Genomic DNA, 14,160 nt, shown 5'->3' on the forward strand with positions numbered 1-14,160 from the left:
CCTTTCCTTAGACATGGGTTGTCTAAAGAAAGGGGCTCAGCCTCCCTGAATGTGAAAGCCCTGCATGGGCGCAACTAAACAAATATTTGCTATACAGTAGGTCGCATTCGCGAGAGTTGAAGCTATTGCATTGGAAATAGCTCAAACCCTCGTAAATGCGAGACTTATTGCAAATGCTTGTTTTTAGGTCTCGGCTAGCGAAGGCTGCGCTTGTGCAGTCTCGCTCGCGAGATTTATTGACTTGGAGAAGAGGGGCTTGAACCCGCCCCTCTTCTCTCCTCTTCTCCATTGGCTGGCCTCTTAAATGCTGGCCAGCCATTGGAGAAGAGGTTTGTCTCGCAAAACAGGCCCCGTCCTTTTCGGATTCGGGGGCGTTTTTTTTCTATACTTTTCGCTGGGTGTGTTTTTCTCTCCTCCAGCCAATGGCAAGAGGAGAGAAAAAGAAAAACACGCCCCCGAATCCGAAACCGCCGCTGCCTTTCTCCGAGGCATTTCTGCTTCACCTCGGAGAAAGGCAGTGGTGTCTGCACAGAGCGGGTGCTAGCCAGAAGCTTCTGGCATCGTACAGTGCTGCAGATGGCCCGGAAGCGACACGGTCATTGTAGTGGTCCAGACCTACTCGGACACCGAGAGCAGGGCAAGCAGCGGAGCCGGGATTTATGAGCTCACTCGTGCGGGAGAAGCTGCGTGCGGCATCCAACCCGACCCTGCCTGTATGCCAAATATATGATTTTGACGCTGTTCTCCATCCCATGTGTGTTCGAGCCCTCTAATTGGACATGCCTCTGGGCGGTGCCACAGAAAGGGGGGCACTGCCACCTTATGGGGGACCCGCTTGAGGTGGCGGTGCCCCCACCTGAAAATGTATTGATGTTCCTCTGCAGTGAAGGTGCGGCTGGATGTACTAAAACGGGTCCGAATCCTTACAGAATGGGGCGGGGCAGTCAGCCATAATTAGCGCTTGTGGGGAAGACATTTACCGTAAACCGAGGCCTGGACACAGGAGAGCTGTTGACGCGTGTGCCACACAGGCCTGGCACTGTCCCCCACACTGAGGCAGCTTGTACTGCGCACAAGGCGCCCTCACACTCAGGCCTGCTGGCCGGAGAGCCATTAACTCATTAAAGCGGCGGCTCAGATTGCGGTGAGTTCGCGCATGCGCCGTCTGGTTGTTCTCAGGGCCGGCACAAGTCTATATTTAGGGAAGAAACTCAGCGACTGAAGCAATCTCTTTCAGCCCGGCCTGTCTTCATACAGTAAGTGCTCAGTGTACACACTTGTGTAAATGTCAGGCGCGAAAGCTGCTGGGAGGAGCAGATGTTGAAAGGGCACCTTTCCAGGAAAGAAAGGTTAGGGGACGCAGACGGACTTTCACAAAATAACAAGAAAAACACTCAAGTGTGTCTATAATTCTATATATAGCCCACTCACCCTCTCCGCAGTCCATGAGCGCTTCAGGCCTCATAGCGCTGCCTTCTCCCGCACCCTCATTCTTAAAACTAACATATGCTTTTCCCGAATTGTACAGCATTGTGTAATACTCACTTTATAAAAAGTCCAAACGGTACGGCATTGACATCAAAGGTGTCCTGATATGTAAAACATGCCATGTTACCTTCCCATTTTTAGATAGCGCTGCATTCACATTAGTATCGCCTCACAGCGCTGTAGGGCTTGGGAGAACCCTCACACCCGTCTCTTCTCTCACTAGTAACAATACACCAGTGACACACCATGGACCTGTTCCGCCAGGGCAGGTCCTCCCTAAACCGGAACACAAACAACCCAGGACTGGCCCAGTTGGAGCTGGGCGGTTCCCATTGGAGCATGGTCGAGGCTGATCTGCATACGACTGGGTCCAAACTGTGTAAAATAACGATGGATTGGGGTGCAGCCCCAGTAATTACCAGTGGCTGAAATCCATTCAACCATTTCACACAATCCTTTTTATGGATACATAACAGTCATGATATCAGAAACAATTTCAGCAATTATACACAGCTACACTATTGTCACAATGTAGATTTCAGAGAAGTGGTTACAGTAGCATTGCAACCATGACATCACAGCTACTCTGTTACAACTATGACATCAGAGTAGAGCTGTCATTGGTAGCCGTACATTCATGACATCACAGCAGCACTGTTACAACAACTATGACATCAGAGCAGTGCTGTCATCGGTAGCCGTGCATTCATGACATCACAGCTGCTCTGTTACAACAACTATGACAGGTATTTAAACTCTGAGACCTCTGACAGGCGCTAACAACCTGCAGTTTTGCTACTTCCTGGCCTCTGGACAAAAGACTGCGTAATTGCATTGGCGTTCTGGGATTGAACGGCGGCTAATATTTGTTTGGGCTGTGTTTCCATGGCAACCAGTGCACTTTCTCTTAATTAGACAGTTTATTTCCGGCATATTTCTGATACCTTCTTTGCTTTTTTTAATCACCGGTAATTTCAGGTTGTCAAGAAGAAACTTGCATAGACCTGGAATGAAGACGTCTGATGTCTTTTGAAAATACACTACAGTACAATGCACACTTCTTGTGCTGGACTTACAGCTAGAATCTGTCATTAATAATAATGCACTCTTAATTTCCTCATGCTTTTCGGCGTAGCTGTGGTATTCAGTTTTCATAAAAGCAGGAGGCATGCACATGTACAGGGGTCTTTCAGAGAGGCGTGGTCGATTTAATTAAGGGCGTGGCTTAAAACATTTAAGTGAAAAAAATCTGTGCTTAGCATAGTGTGCTTCCCGACTAGTATTTTGTCTCTTTTTTAATTGTATCTAGATATATAATACAACATGTAACTTACACCTACAACAAGCCATGACTATTGGCTTTGTCAATGGTTGTTAGTTGCATAAGCTACATAAGGAACAACTATGGCTTTGTTGTATATAATGTTGAAAATGCTTCAGTTCTGAAAGGATGAGGCTGTGGAAGAACTATAACAAGTCTCTTTGATGTTACATCACAGACAGTGAAGGATGTTCCTGCTGCAGAGTTATGATTTTGTTTCACCCTGATGGTGAGGGCAAACATGGAGAGCCCGATAGCCTCGCCTCAGCATCTACTTTTTAGAACTACTTGTGCTGACCACCGGCAGGACCTGGCCCACTTAAAGCCCTGCGCTTAGTACAGTTATTGGCAGCGGAACACATAGGCCAATCTGTATTCTTAAAGCTGAAGAGGTGACCTGCTCAGGGTGTGATCTTTGCGGTGGAGGCTAAATGTAATTGTTAAAAGAGTGTAGCAGGCTGCATTTACGAAACGCACCATTTGAGAGAGATTAAGCTATTGACATTGTAAATAACAATGCCGTTTCTTTAAATGTTTTAAAAACAAAAACAAAAATAATCTCATGAGCAATGCCAATAGCTCTAACTTTAACAATGCCGAGACCATTGCATTGTAATTGCTTGTTTTTGGAGGGGGGGGGTTAGTATATACAAATGTGCGGAGTCTCTGTAGTCGCAATAGCTCGTTCAAACGTGAGCTTCCTCTTTTCTTTCGTCGGTTCCAATAGATTATATGCGGCCATGCTGGGAAGTACGCATATCGTCCTCTTGCTCTAAGGAAACTTGTACTGAATACTGACTGAATGGCCCGTGACAGCACATTTGTCCTAAATTATTCTTCGCAGAACACTCTTAACCAATGAAAACTCAAGAATCTTGGGGCGGGGCTTATGTGGGACACGAGCCAGGGAGCTTCGTGAATGGCTACGTGTTTCTTTCTGATGCCTCCAAGTCAACCTTTCACCCACGTGCGGGAACAGCTTCCGGATCAAGATGGCGCCTTCCAGGCCGGTGCTAGCAGGTGGGTTTGCATAGAGTTTAAAGTGATAATGCATCGCTATCTGCGAGCCTCAGTGGTCTTGTTTTCAAAAGAAAAGTAGTCAAGAAGGGATGCGGGTCTGGGACACGGGGACAATTTAGGGGAATTCAAGGCCCAGTATATAAAGCGGCAGTGGTTTTAAACACGATATGGGTATTTAAACAAGTATGGCTTACGTGATTTAGAGAGCGAGGGACGAGTGGACAGGGCTTGTCCTGACGCAAGAAGAGAGAGACAAAAAAAATGCACGAGGAAGACTAACGCGTTCCTTGGCCGACCCATTTGTTAGCTCAAGTGGTCTTCAAAAGTGTTCAAGTTAATTTAGGATAGATGAGAATTAAACGAAGAGTTGAAAAATATGTCGCATGAAATAGCATAGATTGAATGGAGTTGGTTAAAAGGGAGCATGCAATTAGTTTAGATTATATATGGTCTGAGTTGGCGATTTAAGCACAGTCCTGAAAATTGATCTATTCAGGATCACATTCGTTATGTAGGAGTGGGTGGGTTTAGAAATTGGGGCAAGAACCTTAATCCAGTTCTTTGAGGGGCATGGAAAAGCGGGCGAGGGGAAGGAGAGTAAGGGGTTCTAATAAACGTGTGGCTTATGAACTGTTTATGAGTTACGGCTTCTTCATTAAGGAACGTAGCTTAGTGCATGTGATCTAAAAGCACACCGGCTTCACTCTGGAGGAAGTGCTGCCCATATAAAATAGGTATATCTGTCACAACATTTTCTTCTGCTTAAAGGTGGACACTAGGGCTTTAAGTGGTATGAAAAAACGAGGGGGGGGGGCATAAAGGGGCGTGGTCCATATAATTAAGGGCATGGCTTAACACGTAATCCAATCCTGTGTTTAGCAGAGTGTGCCGCCCGACTTGTATTTTGCTGTTTTTGTCATTGCATCCAGATATATAATACAAGTAACATAATACCTACAACAAGTCCGAACTATTGGCTTTGTCAATGGTTGTTACTTGCATAAGAAAAATAAGCAGCAACTATGGCTAGTATATAATATTGAAAAAGATTACACTTAAAGCCCTGGTGACACCACGACAATGTTGTTGCTCCTGAGTTTAAAAAAGAGGAGGAAAATCCAGAGAGAAAATGACTCTCTTTAAAGGATTTCCCTTCCCCTACAACGCTCCCCTGGCATGACGTCATGTTGTAACTTCTCCACTAGTGAGAAGTGAGCAGTGTGAGCACGCGCACATGATGTGCCTGCTGTCACTGCATTCTGGAAAGAAAATTGACCGCCTGTGCCAGGGCACAAAAACAGAGCCCGACAGAGACCCATTTCCACGCCCCCCTTAAAGCCCTGGTGGACACCACATTTTGTGTGAGTACAACAGCTTTTCTTCTGTGTTCTCAGTGTCTATAATGAGCCAATACAGTTGTTCATATACAAGGTTGCCAGTTAGTATATGTGCCCTAGAGAGGAAAGCAAAAGGGGATTGTTGAAATGCTTTAAGTAATCTCAGCCAATGGTAATTCCTTGTGTCATGTTCTGTCTTTCATTCTTTTGCTCGCCAGGCCACCTCAGACAGGAATTAGTCATGTGAAAATCATCCTTGATCTTACTCCACCTGAAAAAACAGTGGTCTGGAATGCTGCCTGAGTGATTTCCAATGGCTGATCTCATTTCAAGCATTCTTGTTGTTTGTTGTAGTAGAGATGGCCTAAGTGACATGGATATACGCAGGCGTGAGTCCCATGCTCACTGTGCCACAGTACACAAGATATATGATGAAGGCAGATCCTCTGCTTTGATTTTGCTCAAAATTAGCCCTTCGTTTGATACGGTGTCCCACAAAATCTTGCTCTGGCGCCTACAGGAGATTGACATAGGTGTGACTGCATTGACCTGGTTTGCTTCCTTTCTATCTGAGCGATCTTTCAAGGCCAGCCACGGCATTTCCCAGGGCTCCTCTGTGAGCCCTACTTGGTTTAATATTTACTTCCAACCTTTGGCTCACGTTGTGAAATCCTTGGGGCTGGTGTCTTATGCGGGCGACACAGCTTATGCTCTCTTTTTTCTACAACCCCAAGTCAGACGTGGCCAATTTCCGAAGAGTAAGGCTAGCTGTCACAGAGTGGATGGTTGCCAACTGTCTTGAACACAAGCAAAACAGAAATTCTACTAGGGAAGATACCCTCCCCCAGGGGTGACCATTGGTGGCCTCCCTCCCCACCCAAGACTGCTGTCAAAAATCTAAGTGTCTAGTTGGACAGCACCTTAACCTTTGAAGCGCAGTCGAATCGGTGGCAGACATGTGCTTCGGACTCTTGCAAGGGCTTAAGCCCATCCTTGGATTTTTCAACCCTTGCACCCGACAAACCTTAATTTGGGCATGAATCCTTTCCCAGTTAGATTATTGTAACATTCTATACTTGGGAGTCAACAAGTCAGTGATCAGAAAAGTCCAGCTCGCTGCGGTTAGGCTTTTGTTCTCTATTCTGAAATTCTGCCCTGTTTGCAGCCTCTTTCGCAGTCTGCACTGGCTTCCTATGGATGAACGTGTGCACTTCAAGACCTTGTGTACCGCAAATAAGATCTTATTCTTCCAGGGGCCCCCATTTCGTCTAATCTGTTATCCCCTTATCGACCCTCACTGCCCCTGCGTTCGGCTGATCTTAACCTGGCTACTGTTCAGCATGTTCAAAGAGTAAGAGCGGGAGGCCGCTTCCGCCTTCTATCAGGAATATCTAGAACCACTTGTCCTGGATTTTTTTCTTCTAAGGATTTTCTTTGTGGAATTTTCCTACTTAGGCCGTCTGGTGCAGTTCGTTTCTTTTGTGGACTAGCGCTGCAAAGCCCAGTTGCTGAGGCAGCTACTTGCTCTATGAATTTGATAACATAATATATACCTCACTGGGGAGTCCTAAGCAGCTGAAGACTAGTCTGGAATTATTTGTATTCCTGTCTAGGGATGAACTTGTCTAGCAGCTTGTGCTGAACTCTTCATATTGGATTAGACCCAAACTGATTTGCATATGGGGGGGTTGTCTCTGTGTAAATTGGTATCGTGTGGATAGTCTGAAAATCAACCTGAACTATCACCAGTGGCTGAGATCAATACAAGCGTTCCTTCCACTACCGTGTTGTTTGTTTAACTGGATAGAAGAGGAAAAACAAAATGTCTACAAATAATTTATCTTTCTCAGCATGGCTGTAGGCTTAACATGGGGAGAGTTTGCAGGCTTCCATGCTGGGGAACATCTTATTGGACCTTCTGTTCTATACAGTTCGTATCCAGTTGTTAGAATCTCATCTGTTCGGCATTTCATACATGGAAACAGTTTGTACAATGATGGACTCATGTTAAAACACAAATATTCAAAACAAGGTTCAAATCAACATATACATCGAAGAAACACAACGATCCCAACTAGAGTATGAATGGTGTATTTCAGTAAAGGGTCATGACACTAGCAAGCTTTTGTTTGTAATTTCACTGCATTTGAAACTTTTACATAATTGAGAAATTCCTTTAGGATCCAGCAGTTGAATGTTTTTCAGCTTCAATTTGACGCATGCACACCTGGCTTCTTTCTGAAAAATGTGAATTTGTTGAATGTTTTTTTTTTTTTTTTTTTATAGCGCGAACTTGACCCGAATCCAATCAGGTATCAGAGCGCTTTACATAGCACCACTTGCGTTACATGAGGACACACATTCATTTTTTTTTTTGTTAGGCACAGGGAGATTGAGTGATTTGCCCAGAATCATAGGATGTTTTAGCGTCGTTACCGAGACTCGAACCCAGTTCCCCCAGGTCCGAGGTCGCGCGCCCTAACCATTAGGACAACTCCTCTCCTCAATGTTTTTGTCATTGCGTGAGTGCACCCTTATACTAACACGGTCTTCTAATTTTTACACCTCCAATACCATACCACCACCAATACTCCCACTACCAGACACTCCCAAACGGCACCAAAACCAACTTGCCCCTACTACCAATAACGTTACAGTACCATCAAAACCACACTACTAATGCAAAGCCAGTTGGTCTGTCTTTTAAATGTACTGTTGCTTTGAAACATCATTTCAGAGTGCATGTAGTTGCAACCATTGTCACATTAAGCCAGACCTTTTGGTTTTGCCAGTGTATGTTGATCTTGAGAGCCAAATATATGGCAGGGTGTGTATCTTTGTAAAACTCTCAAGCCAGATAATTCTGTTTGCATTTGAGGTTGTAGGGTTACTGCTTTCATCTATGTGACATGTTCTCGAACAGTCCTGTAAGTGTAGCCTTAAGAGCTCTTTAACTTGTTGCAGTATGAATTGTTCGGTGTTTGTGATCATTCCTTTTTCCAAGCTCTGTCAGTCATCTGGTTTGTGTCACTATATCGTTTTAGTAAATTCTAGGGTAATGCTTTTGAAGGTCGGTCTTGTATGGACCTACATCCTGAACCTGTCTCCAGAAGAATCATTGTGGGAGAGCAAGCACTTTTCCCCTAAAATCTATGTTCTAAGCCAATACTCTTTTGTATCCACGCAGAGGCTCCATATCTCTGCTATCATATAGCATTATATTCCTCCAAACTTGGTGTGAATGATTTGATTGGAGTTATGGTGGATTGAGTTTTCTTATTGTGTTCAAGAGATTACCTTTATAGAATTCTCTGGTTTCTTTCATGTGCTGAAATCAGAAGAGCATGTCTGCTGTGTTAACTTGAATAAGTCACGAGTTTGATTTTTCATTGTTATACGATAACATGGTTCTCTTGATAAGCTTTTGGATTAGGGTCCTCAGATCACATCCTTTGACTTCAACAAATCGATTCAGAGGCTGTGTAATGCACCATAATTTTCTATAGATTTTAATTGTGCCTATATTGAGTTATGTTTCTGTGCCAAGAGGATGGACTGAAATGCATATTGAAAGGAAGGACGTTTTATTCTACAGGATTGTGAGCCATCTGGGGAGGTATGTTAGGTACCATCACCAAGCCACCCCCCTGTTAGGACTTGCCTGCAAGGCAATGTTTAGCTGTCTGGTAGAGAAAGCTTCTTGTGGACCATACTAAAAACTTACAGTTGGCTTAAAGCTTGCCCATTGCATACCATTGGTTGGCTTTGTCACTCTCGTTTGCTTGCTTCTTATTCAGTGGCATGCCTTCCTTTCTTTGTCTTGTCCCTCCACTGGAGCATAACCTATTTAACGTCTTTTTACTTTCGAAACTACTGTATCATTCCACTGCTTCATATAGGGAACTTTTTCCCATTTTTAATTAAGCCCCCCATGAGCGTGCATGTGCTTTCTAGCTGTCTCTTGTGCTACTTCACCTACCCCCAAACACCCACTCCACTACCCATGGTTGTCCTTAAAAATGGTTTAATTTACATTTTTGGGAAGTGTTGACAATTAGCATGGCTTCCGGGCAACTCAGCAGTCCAAAAATCACCTTCAGTGCTCCCTTGTATACTACCTGATTGCGTCTCCCCACCCATCACCGCCACATTTTTTTTTATTATACATCCTACATTAAAAACATTTTTTTTTTTAGGATTTCCGGCAGCTCCCGTTTGGTCCTGGGCATCTCCACATTAACAATTGTGCTTACACACAAATAAAATATATATTTTGTAAATTTACCAAGCCAAGTAGTGTCCACCACAAGGGTTGGTAAATTAAAAGAAATAAAATATCTATCCTCTGTAATTCCTCCTGGCACGCCCATTCATGTTTTTCCCTTCTTTTTTTAGGTTTTGCATTGGTAAAACGCTTTTGCATTTTACTGAAATTATACATATTTATTTGGGCTTTCACCATTCATCTTCATCCATTGGTCTTTTCGGTCATTCACATTTTTATTCTGCACACTGCAGCATACACCCTGGTGTAAGCGGGCACCCGCTTTAGACATTAGTTTACCTCTCTGTGAGTGACAACAATCTGCTCTTTCAGAAGGAGCACATCCACACAAAGTGGTTCCTTTCAGTACCAGGGACTGCTACAGTAATTTCTGTATCTGTCAGCTCCCACAACAACAAAGTTTTGCAAAGACCACAAAACAAGCAAATGGAAACCAAACAGCTTGCAGCCAATTCCGGACCTATTTTCCTTGCCAGTGCTTCTCTTTTGGTACTGCTGCACAGCACCAGCAGAAAGTATTGACTAAGCCAATAGGTCAGCAAGGCATTGCCGTGCTTGTTTTGGGTGGTTTATGGATTTTGTTCTGGTAAATGGAAGCTGTATTAGACCGGAGGAGAGGACATGTTAGGAGCCCTGTCTCATAGCTGTGTTTTTATTTTCTTTGGTAATGAAGATCAATAGCAGGATCCAGTTTACTTGAAGCACTGCAGTCAGTCAACTCTCAGTGCCGCTGCATGTTACATTGTATTGACAGCCATCGCCTGGGCACTTATTGGATAGGCTTCCTCACATGGGGAATGCAAAGTTGAGCTGGAAATACTTGCACTGTGTATGTTTTCATCTTGTGTGGAGGACCTGCATGGTAGTCATTCTTTGCATGCTTTATAAACTGTGCAGGTGATGTAATGCACCCCATATGCTTTTGCCCCACCACCCCCTGTTGTGGATTGCACCATGAGAAAAATGATTCCAACACTAACAGATCTGTAAGCCTACAACGTAATTCTTAACAAAGTTCCCCACACTAAAAAAAGTGCTTTAAGTTGTCAAAGTACCCCTACCCATTGTCTCCTATGTGATGTTCATATAATAAACTGGTATGGTCTTCGAAAGATATTTGGACACACCGCTTAAACCAATTTAACTGATTACGCTAAATAAACTCCAGTTACCTATATTGAAGTGTACAAGAGTGTGAAATTCCTATAGCCAACCCAGGGAACATATTGTTTGGGGTCAAGGACAAGTTTCCATGTGTAGAGACCCCCTCAGCACAAACCTTTTGGCTGACAGGTTAACATTTCTCAGGATATATGCGTGAAAAAGGATTGGCTGTAACTAATGCAATGTTTGTATCCATATCTAGTAGTTCAAATTTGTATGTGTGATCCTTTAATGCAAAGCCTTTGCTAGTAGGGCATGCCTCAAGTTGCATTACTGACAGTGGTTCCAGTATATGCATGTGTTTTCAAATTGTAACAATTTGAGGCTATTTATAATGCTTCCAGAATTCTCCTTGATTGTATGCAGATGCATAAAAGCAAGATTGATGGTTGTTTGCTTTACAAATAGAAGTGTTGCGACTTGACAAAAATGTTTTGCTAAACTATTGTGCAACTTTAAATACCGTTTCTCTTGGGTGTCACTTAATAAAACATGTTTGATGCATGGCAGTGTTTAAAAAAAACCACAAAAAAAAAAACCAAGCGCTTAATAGCGTAGAGTCAATGTGCAACCATTGCGGGCGAAAAGAAAGTACCAAACGTGCACCCCCAGGTCTATGTCTTGGCAATGGTGTAAATCCATGACTTTCAAAACAAGGAAGGTGAAATGCTGGGATAATTTCAATTTTTCTGTAGAAGCTTGGGGTGTTTGCTCTCCAATGGTGTAAATCTATGATTTTCAAGAATTCACAAGCATTTACAGAAGTAGGCCTAGATACTGAACTCCTAGTGAACATTTTGTGAATACCACTTGTGCATGAGTAAATATACATGAATATCTGCTTGTGTTTAGTTTTTATACACACTATTTTTCCCCCACCTCGGAAAACATTTTACTCCTGCCAATGTTCGGAGTAAATTTCCAAACTTCCCAGTGTGGTAAGAGATTGGAGAGGAGTTGGTTAATATCTTTAAATTTAAGCATGTGGACATGCACAGACTCGCAGGGCATTTCAACCCTGGAGCTACAGTGTCCCACCTACTTCCAGGCCCTGTATGTAGATTTAGGGAAGGGTACAAATTCAGATTCTTGCTAAAATACAATTCCTCATATATCCAAGGTTATTTCTGAAAAATACTGTCCCTTGGACAAGTAGATATTTTTTAGAATTTCACCCCCCCCTTAATCTCGTTGGTTTTAGATATGTGACGTGTACCTCTCAATGGAAGTTCACAGGAAAATAAAACTAACAGACCAAAATGTTAAAATAGAGTATTAGCAGCAGCAGTGAAAAGAGTAATATACCAACATATTTCTATCAGAGTTTAAAATTGCATTAATTTGGCCTGTTTTTTTCTGTTCATTTTGATAGGCTTCGGCTGTGTCATTTGTGTCAACAATCAAGTTACATGTCTAAATTGACCTTGGCAAGCACATAGTCCACATGTATTGATCTGTCAGTGCCTCCTTATTCTAACATTGTCACGGTGACCATAACTTCCCTTGCTCTGCTAACTATCCTTTGGAGTAAAAATGTGTCCAGATTTTCTCAAGGCCAAAGCCCGCGCGCAGAAGGAGAAAAGAGTTTAGTAATACAGGAACAATTGTAAAACAGTACGTACTGTGGAAGGGAAAGGTGGCCAATAGATTTATTATCCACCCATTTCATTCACTTCCACAGCCATGTGCCAGTAAAATATTTTTTATTTAAGTTGGATGCAGATTATCCCGCCAGTACAAGTGATCAAATAATGCTCAAAGTAAAGCTGAATCCTTGCACAGCAAATGGGAAAATTATAAAATTATTTATCATAAAGAAAAGTGTGTGTGTGTGTGTGTGTGTGTGTGTGTGTGTGTGTGTGTGTGTGTGTGTGTGTGTACCACAGTCCAGCCTCGTACAGCAACTTCCGCCGAGGAAATCTGGCACGGACTTCTTTTACTCTCCTTCACGAAATTACGGACAGCCACATACAATATGCGGTGAGCAGTGCAGAAGTTTATTCAGGCAATAATGCAACCTGGATTCTTTTCGGGCTCAATGCCCGCCATGACGCATTCGCTAGCTTGATCACTTGACGCATTCGTAGATAGGAGACAGATCAATACAACAAAGTGCACTATTGGCTGTAAACAGTGAGAGTCAAGTGAATGAACATGAAAAACAGACTCAAAGTAAACACATTCTCCGATAGAACTACTTGTATACCTTCCAAGTATGTTAGAATATTTCAGTTCGTAAAGAGAAATACTGACTCGTGCCACTTTAGATCACAGTTTAGAAATGGAAATTGATGCATAGTGCCTATTATACTGAATGAGTCATATATCAATGGGGTTAAAAAGTGAATCCAGGTTATTTGAAAAAACCTATATCCTAAATATGTATTCACGTAAAAATGCAACAGTTGTTTCACTTAAGTGAAAAACAGTAAGAGCCATGACATTGTACCTATAAGAAATAAAGTGCAAGCGCAATAATTTCATAAAATGTACAAAATAAAATGACTTCTAACATTGCAAAGGAATTGTAAATGCATAAGGATTCATGATGTATTATCAGTCACTTAATACCACAAATAAAAGCAAACCATGCATGACCATCAAATAGGACTGGAAGCAAATAAAGTGCAAGTGCACTAATATAAAATACTATGCATAAAAATCAATAGAGTCAACCATATTAAAAAGTAGCTTAAAAAAACAGTATTTCATAGTGAGTACTAAAAAGGTAAAAAAGTCTAAAAATCGGGATAAGTTACCTAGAAATGTAGTCTGTTATGTAAGTGCTGAACCACGTGCAAATGTGCAAAAATTAGTGCAAAGAGAATTTTTTTTATTTTTTATAAATTTCTAGAGTGGCTACAGTAAAACCTTGTTCAAGCCTGAACAAGGATAAATGTAATGTCTAAAATAGACAAAAACATCAATGGAACAGTACAGGTATAAGATCACAGTATGAAACAGGATAGCTAACTAACTCTAAAAAATTAACGAGAAACTCAGATAAAGAATATGATAGTAGAGGTGGGCATACCTTTACAGAAAATTGTGCACGTCTTCGCTGTTATTGAGGCCGTTAGGCATTTTCGTATCGAGGGATAGAATAAAATGAGTTTCAAGTTGCCGGAGAATTTTCTCACGGTTCCTACACCGTCCTGGCATGGGAACAGCCCCCAACACTGTATATTCAAGATCTTTAAGTTTGTTATTATGGACCAACTTAAAATGCCTGGCCACCGGATAGTTCGGATCTGAATTGACAATTGCCCTCACATGCTGCAGAATGCGTTTATGCACAGTAAGCTTTGTGCTGCCAATATAATTTATGCCGCATGTTAAACGCAGTTTATATACGGCAAATTCTGTGCGGGAGGTCAGATGTTCTTTGATGGCAACTTTTTTCTCACTGAACGCCGTAGAGTATTCAGTGCAATTAGTGGCAAAAGTACAGGCACAACATGAATTACATTTGAAGAATCCATTCTTAGTCAGCCAGGAACTTTTAGGTGTTATTTCTGATCTTGACTTAACAAGGGCATCCCTCA

At 42.5% G+C, this 14,160-nt stretch overlaps 1 protein-coding gene across 1 annotated transcript in view; it reads left to right on the plus strand.

Annotated features, from left to right (window-relative positions):
- Positions 1-3,689: 3,689 nt before the first annotated feature.
- EIF2A (eukaryotic translation initiation factor 2A) overlaps positions 3,690-14,160 on the plus strand; it is a 292,108-nt gene continuing 281,637 nt past the window's right edge. The window contains exon 1 of the mRNA XM_085635113.1: positions 3,690-3,829. Coding sequence (XP_085491239.1) covers positions 3,802-3,829 — 28 coding nt within the window. The 5' untranslated portion in view covers positions 3,690-3,801. The remainder of the gene's footprint in view (positions 3,830-14,160) is intronic.

The sequence above is a fragment of the Triturus cristatus genome, chromosome 11 (genome assembly GCF_964204655.1).
Source record: "Triturus cristatus chromosome 11, aTriCri1.1, whole genome shotgun sequence".
Taxonomy (NCBI): Eukaryota; Metazoa; Chordata; class Amphibia; order Caudata; family Salamandridae; genus Triturus; species Triturus cristatus.